The following is a 17,885-nucleotide window of genomic DNA, read 5'->3' as shown; positions in this document are numbered from 1 at the left end:
TGCAATTAACTGCAGATGTTTTAAAATAAAAGCAGGGAGGGAGTAGCATCATGCCACGTGAAGTACTGCACGTTTTTTCCGACATCCAGACGACGAGGGAGACGGTCTGAGAGCAAACACCCAGGACACTGAAGCTGCCCATAATAACATCACTGGTTTTATTTCTTTCATTTTTATTTAATTCAGATTGGCTGAAACTTCTACTGCACTTTGCATAGAAGGAGGACTGGGTATTTAAAAAAACAAAACAACGTTTGGCTAATATGGGCTTAGTTGCAATGTGTGCATGTAAATATAGTTTTAAAATTGACTTAATATCTTTCCCTTTACTGTTCAGTTTTTTGCCATTAACACTTATTGAGAATCATTAAGGTATTAATCAAATTAGGACTACACATTATTGTTATTGTTGTTATTATTACATGCTCAGCTCATTTCTATAAAATATTTTGAAATAGGATCTTGATTTTGACAGAACATTTTTACACGCTATGAATGAATTAAATGAAAAACTTAAAACAACATTTTACAACCTGCTTTTTAAATAATTTTTCCGGAGTGTGCTTCAAAGTTGTCAATAAAGTTGAGAGTTAATAAAAAACAAGCGCAGGTGACGCCTCTTTCTGCTCCAGACGTCATGACGTCACGGTGGACGTCCGTCACAGAGTTGGGCAACATGGCGGCGCACGGTGTCTGTCCATCAGCGAGCAGGCTGCGGCTGGTTGTCAAGGTGAGCACACCGGGGGACGGTAGAGCGCGAGACCGAGACCAAACGACACGGCACGCGACAGCCGCGAGCACTGTGTTATTAGGTGAGGAGGGCAGGACTGTCCCGAAGGGCTTTGAAAGGAACAGACACGGTGACGCGCCTGGACGGTCATGACGTGGAAACATCTCAACTTTAAATGGTGACGAAACACGGGAAAGGTGTGACGTCAGAAACTAATGACGGTGTCCTGTCGGATGAACCAACCCAAGGTGTGACTGGAGTCTCAGACAGGCTGTCCTCCAGACGGGGCGGAACAAAAAGTTCGGTTCCGTCTTCACTTCTCCACCGAAGAACTTCAGCCTGTTTGTTCTTCCGACTCCACCTCTCCACCTCCCCACCTCCTCTCCACCTCTCCTCCTCTCCACCTCCTCTCCACCTCTCCACCTCTCTTCCTCCCCTCCACCTCCCCTCCACCTCTCCACCACCCCTCCACCTCCACCTCCTCTCCACCTCTCCACCTCTCCTCCTCTCCTCCTCTCCACCTCCCCTCCTCCTCTCCACCTCCCCTCCACCTCCTCTCCACCACCCCTCCCACCTCCCCTCCACCCCTCCACCTCTCCTCCTCTCCACCTCTCCTCCTCCCCTGTTCCCCTCCACCTCCCCACCTCTCCTCCTCCCCTGTTCCTCTCCACCTCCCCACCTCTCCACCTCTCTACCTCCCCACCTCTCTACCTCCCCACCTCTCTTCCTCCCCTCCTCCTCTCCACCTCTCTACCTCCCCACCTCTCCTCCTCCTCTCCACCTCTCTACCTCCCCACCTCTCCTCCTCCCCTCCACCTCTCTACCTCCCCACCTCTCCTCCTCCCCTCCTCCTCTCCACCTCTCTACCTCCCCACCTCTCCTCCTCCCCTCCACCTCTCTACCTCCCCACCTCTCCTCCTCCCCTCCTCCTCTCCACCTCTCTACCTCTCCACCTCTCCTCCTCCTCTCCACCTCTCTACCTCTCCTCCTCTCTACCTCTCCACCTCTCCTCCTCCCCACCTCCTCCCCACCTCTCCACCTTTTCTTTGTCTTCGTATAGAGCTCCATAACATAATAGCAGAGGTGGTTTTATCTGAGTACATTTACTCAAGTACTGTATTAAAGTACAAATGTGAGATATTTGAACTTTTCTAGAGTATCTCCAACTGAATACTTCCACTTTTTACTTCACTACGTCTGTCTGACAGCTTTTAGTTACTTTTAACATTACAGTTTTTTTCATACCTTTTCTGTCCATTTATTTATCTCCAAATCTGGTGACTTTGAGTTTTAATTATTTTCCAGATAAACTGAATAATTAAATGTTCCTTTACAGGCTGAGAAAATGATCCCACTTTTTTTTTTTTTTATACTAAATAAACTATTTAAAACACATCTTTTTGGAGATACGAGGTTCTTACAGAAGAACAGGAACGATACAAAGCTATGATAATCTCATACATTATGATAGATTATAGCGTTTTACCGGAGACTAACCAACAGTAGAAACTCAACCTGAGAGGAGTGAGGTTTTAGTACTTTTTCAACACCCTTTTGGCTCCTGTAATAATTCAAGTGGCTCCATCCCCGTATGTAGTTTTAGGAGCACTTCTATACTCTAGCCTGTCTCTGTGTCTGGATTGTTTTTATAAGTATTTAATGAAGTTATTGCCTCGTGTGTTCATCTCTCTCTGATATGAATCCTGCTGCAGGTGTTTCATAAACTGAGAGAAAGACTGTGTTTTTATGGAAATTTCAGTATGTAATACATTTTAGATTGTAGAGTAAAATGTAAAGTAAAATGAGGTAAACTAACAAACATGAAGGAGTTGTGTGTGTGTGTGTGTGTGTGTGTGTGTGTGTGTGTGTGTGTGTGTGTGTGTGTGTGTGTGTGTGTGTTACTTCAGGACTGATAACTGGGTTTTTGTTTGTGAGGCAGCTTTGGTGCAGAAATGTAAGAAAAGTCTGATGTTCAGACTTTGTTCTGTATGCAGAAAAAAACCCATAAATAACAGTTTGTTTTCCTAAAAGGGGCTTTGAGTCTTTGAGACTTTGAGGCTTTGAGTCTTTGAGACTTTGAGGCTTTGAGACTTTGAAGCTTCCTCATAGTGGGACAGGTTAGTTTGGACCGTGTGACTGACAGCCTGGATGATGGATGAGGTGGAGAAATGTGCCGAGCGTCTGCAGGTGATGGTTTTCAGTCGCAGCTCTTCACACAGGATTTTAAACTGAAGCATGTTGGTAAAAACATTTCAGTCACCTGATGAGTCACATGACGCCCTCCGGCGCTGTGACACCGAACCGTTCTCAGCATGATTTTTTTCAACCAATCACACTGCAGCCCCTTTATATGAAACCCAGTTCACATGTTGCTCAACTCCATTTGAATATCAGCAATACAAACTGTGGGACCAGCTAGACCTGCAACCAGTGGGGCTCGCTACAAACCCTTAAAACCAGAGGTACATCTGGGACCTACTATTTCTGTCTGGTGCCGGTTCCACACCTTCTGACCTGCTGCGGCTGACTGTCCCCGACCTCAGGCAGGCGGGGACATGTGGGAACACCTGGACATACTGGGTTGATGCTGAGTGACCTCCACGAGGTGACATCACTCCCAGTCAGAGCTGCAATTCAGAGCCTGCAGAGCTTCATCCTTGTTTGGGTGAAGTTTGATTTGCTGGAGGTTCCTCCTCCTGTGTCCAGGTACACGCTAAAGTTTTGGGGACTCTTCCTGAAACTGGAGGCGAGTCTTCATAGTGTGATATTTTAAATGCCGTCATGTCGAGGTCCTGAACCCTTTTTTTTTTTTTTCCCTCTGAGTGGAGTCGGTCAGTCCTTACGAACACATCTGGAGTGTGTAGCTGTCTGACGTTCCTCCTGAGGATGCTGTTTCCTCCAAAAACAACATGGTCTCAGGAGAGAGGTCCGAACCGTCTGCTAGAACTTTGGATAAACACAACTTCAACTCATTTTAATAACTGTCAGATTGAGATTTGAAATATCTTTTTCCTGTTGGTTTGTGCTGTCAGACAGTTCAAGCAGCACACCCAGTGGTGGTGGACGGTGATTAAAAGTGTCCCAGCACAGAAGGAATCAAACAGTGATCATCAAATCTGTATTACAGCCTGACGCAGACCATTTACAGCAACTCTAATTAAATATAATAAGGAATGATATTAACATGTATAATGTATTATAACATCATATTATAATGATTATGTTATCTGTCTGTACTTTGCAGTATGCCTCCCTCCAATCCAGATGTGCGGTTCACACCAAGGCTCATTACTCCACAGTTTACAATCCCAGTGAAAAGGTGACGCACAGCTCTGCGCTGCTTCTTCCTGTTTCCCTGTGACCATCGATGTGTTCATGTTTTCATCGTGTTGATAAGAGGAGCTCTCTCAGGAGCTTTGTGGTGCAGGCTGTGTTTGTGTCCGTGATACACAGATTAATTCTAATCTGTCTGTGTTTCCCTTCAACAGACCTTTGATAAAGTCCTCATCGCCAACAGAGGAGAGATCGCCTGCAGGGTGAGAACACACAAATATCAACTGTAAATGAAACCCGGGTAAAACTGTTGTTGGACACAAACGCCGACCGGAGCCAGAAGTCACTGAGGTATTAAAAAGCGACGGGCCTGGTTGTTCCTAGAGGCCGTCGGCACACCGGACGATACGTTTAACGGCGGTGCAGATTAAAGGTGCAGCGATCATGTCGCAGCAGCTTGTGGGATAAAACCCCACACATGATGATTTAGTCTGATGATCAGGAACAAATCAGAGAGAGACAGACAGGAGTGTAAACTGTTCCTGAGGTTTCACACCGCTGATCCGGCAGTTTACATACAATAGTCACACATGTACATTTCCATCACTTTAATAAAGTCAACAATATGATGTGCTGTTTTCAATATTCTGTCCTCAACTACAGTCCCCAACAGTTTCCTGCACTTTCACAATAAAAGTCTTGTGAATAAATGGTTTACTGAAACACTCGAAGGCCTTTGATTTAAAACAGAAACAGGAACACTGGATCTTTAAGCATTTGCTAACAATTTATTTCCTGCTTCCTTCTGTCAGCAGGCGACCATTCAGTTCTCCGAGTGTGTGTGTGTGTGAGAGTGTGTGAGAGTGTGTGTGTGTGTGTGTGTGTGTGTGTGTGTGTGTGTGTGTGTGTGTGTGTGTGTGTGTGTGTGTGTGTGTGTGTGTGTGTGTGTGTGTGTGTGTGTGTGTGTGTGTGTGTGTGTGTGTGTGTGTGTGTGTGTGTGTGTGTGTGTGTGTGTGTGTGTGTGTGTGTGTGTGTGTGTGTGTGTGTGTGTGTGTGTGTGTGTGTGTGTGTGTGTCTGTCTGTGTGTGTCTGAGCATGCTGGAGTCTTTTAAAATAATTTCCGGAGCTATGACATCTTTGTGACGGGACACCAGACATCTTTTTAAGGTTATCACCATGGCAACAACCTTTGCTGCGATGACAGAAAGTTGAAAAGCTTTAAAATCGGTGACATTGAGAGCGTAAAAAAGATTAAGTAAAAATCTGAGGATTGACATTGAAAAACACGTCCTAATGCAAAAAACCATCCAAATTAAATAAGACCGTGAGGTGGTAAGATTATAATTTTTAATGAGTTAAATTTTTCAGGGAAAGTTTTTTTCTTTCATGTCTAATACAACTTTTCCCAATGCGAGTGTTTAAAAGCCAATGAATCAGGTTGTGTTTTTCAGTGTCACACTGTGACATCACAGAGTTGATGCTGCTGAACGCCGGCCACTGTCCGTCGCCTTCCAGCCTTTAAGAAAAATCCACGGTCGCCGAAAAACATGAACGTTTAGTTTGTCCTCTCTGGGTTGCTGTAGAAAGAAAGTGGTGAAGGGCTCCTTCTCAGTTTAAGGTGTTTAACACGACTGAACCTTTTTCTGCCATCAGATCGCTCTAAACTGGACTCTGAACTCTGAACACTGAACACCGGACATCGAACATCGAACATCAGTATTAACTGTGTTGTTTTCCATCAGGTGATGAAGACGTGTAAGAAGATGGGAATCCAGACTGTAGCTGTTCACAGTGACGTCGACTCCAGTGCTGTAAGTGCTCACCTGTCCTCATCCTGGGAATGAAGAGAACGAAGGACTCTTCTCCTGTTCTCCTGTTATTTCTCCTCATCAGATAAACCTTTATAATTTACAACCCCGTTTCCCAAAAAGTTGGGATGCTGTGTAAAGTGTAAATAAAAACAAAAAGCAATGATTTGCAAATCTGTAAATGATCAAAGAGAGATTTGATTGTTTTATGTAAAATATATGCTCATTTTCAATTTGATGGCAGCAACACGTCTCAACTTATTCAGAAGCCAGGAATCACCTGCAGGAGTACTGAACTTCATTTAAAATTATTTGAAAATATTGTTATTAAATTCCTTGAACTGGTGTTTCCAGGACTCAGACAGTCGGCACTAACAGTGGTGTGAGTCTGTGATGATGTTCCTGTGTACATGCGTGTGTCCAGGTTCATGTAAAGATGGCGGATGAAGCCATCTGTGTTGGCCCCGCCCCCACCAGTAAGAGCTACCTGAACATGGACGCCATCATGGAAGCCATCAGAGTGACTGGAGCACAAGCTGTAAGAGTTTCTAGATTATTATATCATGTGACTTACATGTCAGTCTGTATCTTATAGAGACATTTGATCACTGAGTCGGGAGGAATCTGAACCTCTTATGTGTCTGCAGTGTCATTAGTTCATCTGAGGAGATGTAATATATTTGTATATGTTTTATCAAATCTCATAACGACACCTTTGTGTTTGACATAAATGAAAGTTTGGTGTTTTTTTTCTCTGAAGGTTCATCCTGGTTATGGGTTTCTCTCTGAAAATAAAGAGTTTGCTCGGCGACTGGTGAGTAAAACACACAGTAAGTTACACAAACGTTCTGCTACACACTCAGTGTTACACACTCAGTGTTACGCACTGACCGTTACGAACTGACCGTTACGCACTAACCGTTACGAACTAACCGTTACGAACTGACCGTTACGAACTGACCGTTACGCACTGACCGTTACGAACTGACCGTTACGAACTAACCGTTACGAACTGACCGTTACGAACTGACCGTTACGCACTGACCGTTACGAACTGACCGTTACGAACTAACCGTTACGAACTGACCGTTACGAACTAACCGTTACGAACTAACCGTTACGCACTGACCGTTACGAACTGACCGTTACGCACTGACCGTTACGAACTGACCGTTACGAACTAACCGTTACGAACTAACCGTTACGCACTGACCGTTACGAACTGACCGTTACGCACTGACCGTTACGCACTGACCGTTACGAACTAACCGTTACGAACTGACCGTTACGCACTGACCGTTACGAACTGACCGTTACGAACTAACCGTTACGAACTAACCGTTACGCACTGACCGTTACGCACTGACCGTTACGAACTAACCGTTACGCACTGACCGTTACGAACTAACCGTTACGAACTAACCGTTACGCACTGACCGTTACGCACTGACCGTTACGAACTGACCGTTACGAACTAACCGTTACGCACTGACCGTTACGCACTGACCGTTACGAACTAACCGTTACGCACTGACCGTTACGAACTAACCGTTACACACTGACCGTTACGAACTGACCGTTACGAACTGACCGTTACGAACTAACCGTTACACACTGACCGTTACGAACTGACCGTTACGCACTGACCGTTACGCACTGACCGTTACGCACTGACCGTTACGAACTAACCGTTACGAACTGACCGTTACGAACTGACCGTCACACGCTCACCGTTACACAGTTAAAACAGAGTAAACAGGGACAGATTTGATGTAATGTACCCTGTGTTGTGAGGTGGGACTTCTTTATTCTTTCTATAGTATTATTATTATTATTGCTGTGGTGAATCTCAAGCTACTGTGTTATTGTTTGGTTGCTAGGCAGCAGAAGGAGTGGCGTTCATTGGTCCAGATACTCACGCTATTCAAGCCATGGGAGATAAAATAGAGAGCAAGCTGATCGCCAAGGCAGCGAAGGTCAACACCATCCCAGGATTCGATGGAGTCGTCGAGGTATGAACGTCACACAGCAGGACACGTATGTAACACGGTATGAACGTTTCAACCAGAAATAAAACATACACAAAGGCAACTGTGCATATTAAATATCTGTGAACGCGCTGCCAGAGGCTTCTTCAGAAACTTTTGTGGTATCGGTACACGCACCTTCACGTGTAGTTTTAAACATGGAGTCGTCAGTAGAGACTCTGGTCCGTGTTCAGTAACCGTGTCTCCTCTCTCAGACTGCAGAGGACGCTGTGAAGATCGCTCAGGACATCGGTGAGTCCTCGTTCCTCGACACACCGACAGTGAAACGTCCTCAGTTCTGGTTCTGCAGAAAGGTTCTCCAATCTAGTCGACCCGATCCCTCCCTCTGTCTCTGACCCGGAGGAGTTCAATTATTATCATAAGGACATATTATTTATTTATTATATCTACATACAGTGGTGACCAAAGGGTTTGACATAGTTTTTGGACTTTTCATCAACTGTTGCTTGAATAAGGAAGAGATGAATTCTTAAGCCACAAAAAAAGTTTTTTTGTTGTTTTCTTCACCTGATGTTGTGTTGTTGCTAGGCTACCCAGTAATGATCAAAGCATCTGCAGGAGGAGGCGGGAAAGGAATGAGGATCGCCTGGAACGAAGAGGAGACGAGGTATCGTACTTCTGTGTCCCGTTTTCAGTGTTCAAATCTCGTCATTACTCTTCATCAAGCAGAGACCGGTCTAAATCACCGCACAGACGAAAAGCCCAGGATGTATTCTGCTTCTATTACTGCACGGTGACTTACAGCTGTGGATGAACAGCTCACTGAACAGATGACAAGTTATGAAATTAACTTTGGTCTGTTAAGATTAATTATTGTTTCTTCCACAAAGATTATTACAAAACAGCCGCCGCAGATTTGTCGGGACCTCCAGAAAACAACTGGGTTCTAGTGATGTTTCAAACTGTTTTCTTTCCTGTAATCAGTCATTGAACCTGTTTGGTATCATTGTGGTCACCTCACCGAACACGGAGCAGAGAGAAGATGATAGAGCAACATGTTAAAGGCTGTCAGAGCTTCATGTTCCTGTGACTACAGCTGCAGATATGAGGAACTGGTTGGTCCGTGTGGCTGTAGTGAAACTGGCTGGAAGCAGCCGCAGGAGGAACATGGAGCCCAGACTGAACAGAAGGAGGGTGCTGACGGTCCACAAAAGAACCAAGGAGAACTTCAGTGGAGATACCAGCTGACCTCCAAGGTGTCAGCACATCGGAGTCTGACTGCAGCGGGCTCTGATGACGCCCAGAAGGACTCCACTGCAAGAAAAACTAAAACACATATTGACGAGCTACAATGGTTCTGAGACCAAACCGGATCTTTCCCGTCAGCTCGGTGTTCTTAGAGGAAAAGATGAAGTTCTCCCAAAACAGAGCATCATACCTGCCGTGGACCAGGGAGGAGGTTCGGTTCTGTTTCAGGCTGCTGTGCTGCGTCTGACAGGGAGGCTGGAGTCTTATTGTACTGAACGTTCAGCTCGGGGAGACGTTCAGTCGACCGTCAACATCTGGGACATCGTGTTGTTGTTTTATTTTGAGGGATGGTTCACATCTGCAGTGGCTCCTTATGAAGAATGTATTTTATAAGTGGTGACAGCAGCTCTAACTGACCCTCCAGTAAGTGATCAGGTTTCTCCTCTTTGAGGTTCACATGCTTCTTTGTTGTGGACAAAAACAAGAGGGATTATTGTGTCGTTAATCAAAACAATTATTGGATGGACATCTGAATATATTTACAAATTAAATGTGTGTGTGTGTGTGTGTGTGTGTGTGTGTGTGTGTGTGTGTGTGTGTGTGTGTGTGTGTGTGTGTGTGTGTGTGTGTGTGTGTGTGTGTGTGTGTGTTTTCCAGGGAAGGTTTCCGGTTCTCGTCTCAGGAGGCCGCATCGAGCTTCGGAGACGACCGTCTGCTCATTGAGAAGTACATCGACAACCCAAGACACATCGAGATCCAGGTGAGGCGCATGTCACACGTCGTGTGATATTAATAATGTTTATGGAGGAGATGTTGATCTGATCTGTAAAGTTTCTCCATTAAAAACAAGCAGACAAAGTGCAGCTGAAAGACATGATGTGTGTGTGACGTGTGCAGGTGTTGGCTGATAAACACGGGAACGCTCTGTGGCTGAATGAGCGGGAGTGCTCCATCCAGAGGAGGAACCAGAAGGTGGTGGAGGAGGCTCCCAGGTCAGACACACACTGCACACACTGTGTTGAATGAACGCCAAGTGAAACCAACTTTGTTTTATCCACAAACAGGTCTGAAGTTAGTTTTAAAACAACGATATAAATAAAGGGGTCAAAGCTGAAGCAGGACGTCTCGAGTTATTAATGTGTCTCTGAGGTTTGGGTTAGTCTGTCCACCAGCTTGTGTTTGGGTCACAGGACCAAAACAACCAGCTGCTGAAAGCTGCTTAAAGGGGCACCGTGCCACACATGGTGTGGAACATTTTGATGAATCTGACTCATGAGGAATCAGAGAGATGGATTTGTATTGTTTCACTCTGTTTACTGGTTTACGTGTCAGTATTTAAAAGTGATGTCTCGTCATGCGTGTTGCAGGTTTTTCACGTCTGATTGGAGGATTTCTGTGTTTCATACTTTATATGTGTGTAGTGTCTATAATGCAGATTATAGGAAACGCAACACAACAAGTGTTTTAATAATAGTTTTGTGGATGATGTGCTGAAACTGGATTAAAATGTGAACTTTTGTTATGTAAGAGTGAGATGATGCTGTGAACAGTGTTGCCTCATTTTGTAAAGAACATTGAAGCAGCAGAGCGTCGCAGCCGTCCGACCTCCAGAACAATAATCTGCACTGAAGTCCCTCAAGTCTGACGTGTGAATTTTAGTACGAATTTATAACGGACAGAAGGATTTGTTGTTATTTAAATCTGCAGCTGTGGACTTTGTTTCCACCTTTGAGTTGTTGTGTTGATGTCGTCCTCTGCAGCACTTTCCTGGACTCCGTCACGCGGCGCTCGATGGGTGAGCAGGCGGTGCAGCTGGCCCAAGCGGTCCAGTACTCGTCTGCTGGTACCGTGGAGTTCCTGGTGGACTCTCAGAAGAACTTCTACTTCTTAGAGATGAACACACGACTACAGGTGTGTGTGTGGGTCTCTGTATGTTTGTGAGGACCTGCTTAAAACTTGACTAGAGTCTTAAAGGTGGAACAGAAGAAATCCAGAAAGACAGAAAAAGGTCTAGACTTCCTGATCTATCTAGAAGAGTGATGCTCTCTGCCTGTGTGGAGGTCCAGCTCAGTGGCAACTCAAACATTATAAATCCATCTGGTGATGGTCCAGCTGTCTGCCACTAAACTTAAAAAAAATGAATCATCTGTTCTATGATGGTTCACCGTCTGTAGAACAGATATTAATTTGTCTTTCCAGTATTTTTACCAGTTTTACCATCATGAAGATGAGACGGAAAACAACTTTTTGTTTTAACCTTTGACCCCAGGTGGAGCATCCAATCACAGAGTGCATTACGGGCCTGGACCTGGTGGAGCAGATGATCCGGGTCGCCAAGGGTTACGAACTGCAGCACAAACAGGAAGACATCCCGATAAACGGCTGGGCCATCGAGAGTCGAGTCTATGCTGAGGTGGGTGTGTGTTGGTTTGTTTATTTAATATAAAGTTAGTTTAGTTTGATATAAAGTTTGTTTTGTGTAATATAACATTGTGTTTACTGTTGAAGGTTCACAGTTTTTCATTCGTCTATCTGTTGTTTTAGGATCCGTACAAGTCTTTTGGTCTTCCCTCCATCGGACGACTGTCTCAATACCAAGAACCACTCAATCTCAGCAATGTAAGTGTGCGTGTGTACGTGTGTGTGTGTGTGTGTGCGTGCGTGCGTGCGTGCGTGTGTGTGTGTGTGTGTGTGTGTGTGTGTGTGTGTGTGTGTGTGTGTGTGTGTGTGTGTGTGTGTGTGTGTGTGTGTGTGTGAGAGATGTAGTTTCACTGGTTTTATTTCTGAATATATTCTCTTCCTGAATTGTCGGACTGACAATGTTCTTAATAATTTGACCCTCTTCTCTTCTGTCTGTCAGGTCCGAGTGGACAGTGGTATCCAGGAGGGAAGTGACATCAGCATCTACTATGATCCCATGATCTCAAAGGTCAGAGTTTAAATATCGAATGTGTTTTATATTCTATTATGGCAACAATAATAAAGGAGATGACTAAATGCCACCAGTCCTCTGGGTTTGGTGGTTTCAGTGATTTCCTCTGGCGTCTGTTCACAGCTGGTCACCTACGGAGCTACACGAGCTGAAGCTCTGTCCCGGATGGAGGAGGCTCTGGATAACTACGTGATCCGAGGTGCAGCAGCAGCTTCTCTCTGTGACCTCCAGCTACAGTCATTCAGGTTGTTCTGTTCGTAAAGAAGTTCTTCTTCATCTCCTTCCAGGCGTGACTCACAACATCCCCCTCCTGCGGGAGATCATCACCCATCCTCGCTTCATCTCCGGCGACATCAGCACCAACTTCCTGCCGGAGGTCTACCCCGATGGGTTCAAAGGTCACCAGCTGGAGGCGGATAGACGCAGGGAGCTGTTGGCCTCGGCGGCGGCCCTTCACATCACTGCCCAGCTCCGCTCTCAGAAGGTCCTGGGACCCCTGAGGTGAACACACCCGAACATGCTCGGTGCTGCAGGGTTAAAGTTTGCTTCACTTCCTGCTGTCGTCAGGACATTTTCTGAAAAGTGCTGACTGTTCGCAAAACCTAATCACTGACAGCAACACTATTTAATTCTTAATTCTCTAATTCTCCAAACAGAAATGTGGTTACTGACAGCTGTTGAGAAATTACAATAACATAATGCACACACTGCACAAGTGTGGGAGTACACTTATGAAACATGACTAAAAAATGTCAAAATAAATGATCCTCCTGGAGCCCAACAAAGGACCGGACGCATTAATGATCTCTTTTCAAATGACGTCAAGGCTGCTCATTCTTCTGGGACATTAATTTTTATCCTAAATACAGTTTCACTTTAAATCCTGTCAATCCCAAAGTCATGGCAGGACACCTAACACAGCGTTGGTCGTAGAACAGAGCCATTGAGTATTATAGAGAAACCCAACAATAAAACTGGTCCCACGTCATCAACAGCTGGAAGGAAAAGTCCCTTTTAACAGGAGGAAACCTCCAACAGAAGCAGACTGAGAGGTGGAGAACAGTGAGGGGAGAGCACAGAGAGAAAAGAACAGCATGGAGAGACAACAACTGAGCCATCTCTGTGTTGCAGGTTGTCCTCAGCTCCTGTGGAGGATAGCTGCTGGCAGCTGTGTGCTGAGCTGGGAGAGGAGCGCCACCCTATGGAGGTCACCAAGTCAGGAGACGTTTATACTGTTAGTATATACCACCATCAATATTATACTGTTAGTATATACCACCATCAACATTATACTGTTATTATATACCACCATCAACATTATACTGTTAGTATATATCACCATCAATATTATACTGTTAGTATATACCACCATCAATATTATACTGTTAGTATATACCACCATCAACATTATACTGTTAGTATATATCACCATCAATATTATACTGTTAGTATATACCACCATCAATATTATACTGTTAGTATATACCACCATCAACATTATACTGTTAGTATATACCACCATCAACATTATACTGTTAGTATATATCACCATCAATATTATACTGTTAGTATATACCACCATCAACATTATACTGTTAGTATATACCACCATCAATATTATACTGTTAGTATATACCACCATCAATATTATACTGTTATTATATACCACCATCAATATTATACTGTTAGTATATACCACCATCAACATTATACTGTTAGTATATACCACCATCAACATTATACTGTTAGTATATATCACCATCAATATTATACTGTTAGTATATACCACCATCAACATTATACTGTTAGTATATACCACCATCAATATTATACTGTTAGTATATACCACCATCAACATTATACTGTTAGTATATATCACCATCAATATTATACTGTTAGTATATACCACCATCAACATTATACTGTTAGTATATACCACCATCAATATTATACTGTTAGTATATACCACCATCAATATTATACTGTTATTATATACCACCATCAATATTATACTGTTAGTATATACCACCATCAACATTATACTGTTAGTATATACCACCATCAATATTATACTGTTAGTATATACCACCATCAATATTATACTGTTATTATATACCACCATCAACATTATACTGTTAGTATATACCACCATCAACATTATACTGTTAGTATGTATCACCATCAACATTATACTGTTAGTATATACCACCATCAATATTATACTGTTAGTATATACCACCATCAACATTATACTGTTATTATATACCACCATCAACATTATACTGTTAGTATATATCACCATCAATATTATACTGTTAGTATATACCACCATCAATATTATACTGTTATTATATACCACCATCAATATTATACTGTTAGTATATACCACCATCAATATTATACTGTTATTATATACCAACATCAATATTATACTGTTAGTATATACCAACATCAATATTATACTGTTATTATATACCAACATCAATATTATACTGTTATTATATACCACCATCAACATTATACTGTTAGTATATACCAACATCAATATTATACTGTTATTATATACCACCATCAACATTATACTGTTAGTATATACCACCATCAACATTATACTGTTATTATATACCACCATCAAAATTATACTGTTAGTATATACCACCATCAATATTATACTGTTAGTATATACCACCATCGATATTATACTGTTAGTATATACCACCATCGATATTATACTGTTAGTATATACCACCATCAATATTATACTGTTAGTATATACCACCATCAATATTATACTGTTAGTATATATCACCATCAATATTATACTGTTAGTATATACCACCATCAACATTATACTGTTATTATATACCACCATCAATATTATACTGTTAGTATATACCACCATCAATATTATATTGTTAGTATATACCACCATCAATATTATACTGTTATTATATACCACCATCAATATTATACTGTTAGTATATACCACCATCAATATTATACTGTTATTATATACCACCATCAATATTATACTGTTAGTATATACCACCATCAATATTATACTGTTATTATATACCACCATCAATATTATACTGTTAGTATATACCACCATCAACATTATACTGTTATTATATACCACCATCAATATTATACTGTTAGTATATACCACCATCAATATTATATTGTTAGTATATACCACCATCAATATTATACTGTTATTATATACCACCATCAATATTATACTGTTAGTATATACCACCATCAACATTATACTGTTATTATATACCACCATCAATATTATACTGTTAGTATATATCACCATCAATATTATACTGTTAGTATATACCACCATCAACATTATACTGTTATTATATACCACCATCAATATTATACTGTTAGTATATACCACCATCAATATTATATTGTTAGTATATACCACCATCAACATTATACTGTTATTATATACCACCATCAATATTATACTGTTAGTATATACCACCATCAATATTATATTGTTAGTATATACCACCATCAACATTATACTGTTATTATATACCACCATCAATATTATACTGTTAGTATATACCACCATCAACATTATACTGTTAGTATACATCACCATCAATATTATACTGTTAGTATATACCACCATCAACATTATACTGTTAGTATATACCACCATAAGCTCTGATACTAGTATCATAGTACCATATACAGACTGTCTCTGTGTCCTGATTACGTCCTCCATCTGGACACTGAGGGACAGAATCTGTTTGTCTCTGAAGGTGGAGGTGGATGGAGGACGGGTGGAGGTCAGTGGACAGTGGAACCTGTCCTCTACTCTGCTGCCACTCACCATCAACGGTTCACACAGGATGCTACAGGTAAAACACACACGCACGCATATATACACACATACACATACACATATTTATATACATACACTCACAAACACACATATATATACAGTGTATATATATATATACATATATATATATATACACACACACACACACACACACACACACACACACACACGTTCAGGATCTTTTACATTGTTCACACAGCAACAGTTGATGAAACCAGCAGTTGAAATGTTCCTCCAACAGTCCGATGATGTTCTGTCCTCTTGTCCTCTTTCAGTGTCTCTCCAGAGACGCCTCCGGACTCATTGTCCTGCAGTATCTCGGCACGCTGGTAAGATTACACGTACAGAAGTATAATTGATACTCCTGTATACATCCTAACACAGGTTATCATCTGCATCCTTCTGCAGAGTGTTTATAATATAAGAACATGCAGCTTGTAGAAGACTGAAGGGGATGTAGTGTACGTTACCAACAGATCATCTTGCTGTGGTCACTCTGGCACCTTGTTGTTGTTGATGGTTCTCGTTGACTGAACATATTGTGTAACAACATTGTAATCAGGCATTTCTTCCCCTCCACTGCTTTCATTTTTTGCTATTGACCTCATAAATTATCTACAATCTAAAATGTGATTTTTGGTTTTCAGCTCACACTATATTTAAAAAATGTCTTTAATCAACACTTTGTTATTCAAAAATATATTTTGCAAATAAATCAAGACTTTACAGGAAATCTTTTAAAAACGAAATTTTCATAATTTTTTTTACCGTTGAAATGGAACAATTCAAGAAGAAGAGCAGAGCTACAAGAAAAATCATAGAGGTTTTTATGCTATTACGAATTATGTTACAACACCTGACTCTTCTTCACTCTTCATCACCTGACTGTTGAACACCTGTAAACGGACAGCGCCCCCCTGTGGTCTCCGTGTTCCTCACGCCGTGTGGTTTTTCTCCAGTTTAAGATCCGTGTTCTGTCCAAGTTGGCCTCAGACTTGAACTCCTTCATGCCAGAAAAGGTTCCCGAGGACACCAGCAGCCTCCTGCGTTCACCGATGCCGGGCAGCGTCGTGGCGGTGTCCGTCAAGCCCGGAGACACGGTAAGCCCGACACGTACGGGGGTACAACATGCTTACTACTGTGTGTGAGCATGTTCATGTATGTTTCCCCGTGAACACTCGTGGGTCTGATGCCGTCTGCTCGTTGTGGCTGCAGGTTTCAGAGGGTCAGGAGATCTGCGTGATCGAAGCCATGAAGATGCAGAACAGTTTGACTGCTGCAAAGCAGGCAAAGGTAACAATATGACAATATGACTGATGGTAACTGTCATACGTGTTGATGGGAGTGTTTCTACATACAGACAGATGGGATCAGTCTCCTGTCTGCAGAACACCGGCAGCACAGTTATAATCAATCAGATTAGAGACTTTTATAATTGATGTACTGTGTGTGTGTGTGTGTGTGTGTGTGTGTCTTCCAGGTGAAGAGTGTCCACTGTAAACCAGGGGAGACAGTCGGAGAAGGAGACCTCCTCGTAGAGCTCGAATAAAACTCAACCTGTGATCTTTGACCTGTGACCCCTGGACGGAGGGGGAGGTGTTCCTGGACATTAATGAATGCTTGATTTATGCTGACACTGGTCATATGTAGAGCGGGCCACCCGATGGTGACTCAGCAGTATCAGACTCCTTCGTGAGTGTCGGACTCCGCCGACTGTCGTCAGACTTCCTGTTTGTGTTTCTCCTCCTGGTCCTTAGTTTTCGTTAAAGGTCAGTTCACCCACAAGAAAATTCCCTTCACCTCCACTGTGTTGAAGTGAAGGCAAAAAAAACCTCGGAGATAGTTTAAAAACGTTCATTGAAATCTGGATGAACTGACTTTGAAAGACGCTACACAATAATAAAAGTATTTGTTTTCCACGTGAACTCACTTCTGTCTTTCTGCATCACAAAGGAGAGTTACTGATGTAAGCATGGTTCTACCAGTAATAGTGCACAGTAACACCGGCATGGATGGTGTGACACTTTCTTACCAACAT

General features: G+C 42.5%; 1 protein-coding gene across 1 annotated transcript; it reads left to right on the top strand.

The window, feature by feature from the left end:
- Positions 1–648: 648 nt before the first annotated feature.
- On the top strand, positions 649–17,866 carry pcca (propionyl-CoA carboxylase subunit alpha). The gene is made up of 23 exons (XM_069722571.1): positions 649–730; positions 3,975–4,049; positions 4,219–4,266; positions 5,746–5,814; positions 6,236–6,349; positions 6,572–6,625; positions 7,692–7,823; positions 8,054–8,090; positions 8,388–8,466; positions 9,705–9,807; positions 9,945–10,039; positions 10,808–10,958; positions 11,317–11,460; positions 11,592–11,666; positions 11,908–11,976; positions 12,103–12,178; positions 12,267–12,480; positions 13,111–13,213; positions 15,765–15,863; positions 16,123–16,176; positions 16,807–16,947; positions 17,063–17,140; positions 17,328–17,866. Exons 1-23 carry the CDS (start codon positions 677–679, stop codon positions 17,394–17,396), a joined length of 2,133 nt encoding a protein of 710 aa, XP_069578672.1. The 5' UTR covers positions 649–676; the 3' UTR covers positions 17,397–17,866.
- The last annotated feature ends 19 nt before the right edge of the window (positions 17,867–17,885 follow it).

The sequence above is a fragment of the Brachyistius frenatus genome, unplaced genomic scaffold, assembly GCF_029030835.1.
Source record: "Brachyistius frenatus isolate BFR_SWC_R1_liver_20210118 unplaced genomic scaffold, ASM2903083v1 Contig_296, whole genome shotgun sequence".
Taxonomy (NCBI): domain Eukaryota; kingdom Metazoa; phylum Chordata; class Actinopteri; family Embiotocidae; genus Brachyistius; species Brachyistius frenatus.
The sequence above is the reverse complement of the archived record's forward strand: the minus strand, read 5'-3'. Positions and strand labels throughout refer to the sequence as shown.

What these genes read in the sequence shown, in the direction of transcription:
- pcca (XM_069722571.1), top strand. Translation starts at nt 677, where the DNA reads ATGGCGGCGCACGGTGTCTGTCCATCAGCGAGCAGGCTGCGGCTGGTT. An exon ending in AGATGAACACACGACTACAG is followed by an intron (nt 10,959 to 11,316) that starts GTGTGTGTGTGG and finishes CTTTGACCCCAG; the next exon opens with GTGGAGCATCCAATCACAGA. An exon ending in AGTCAGGAGACGTTTATACT is followed by an intron (nt 13,214 to 15,764) that starts GTTAGTATATAC and finishes TTGTCTCTGAAG; the next exon opens with GTGGAGGTGGATGGAGGACG.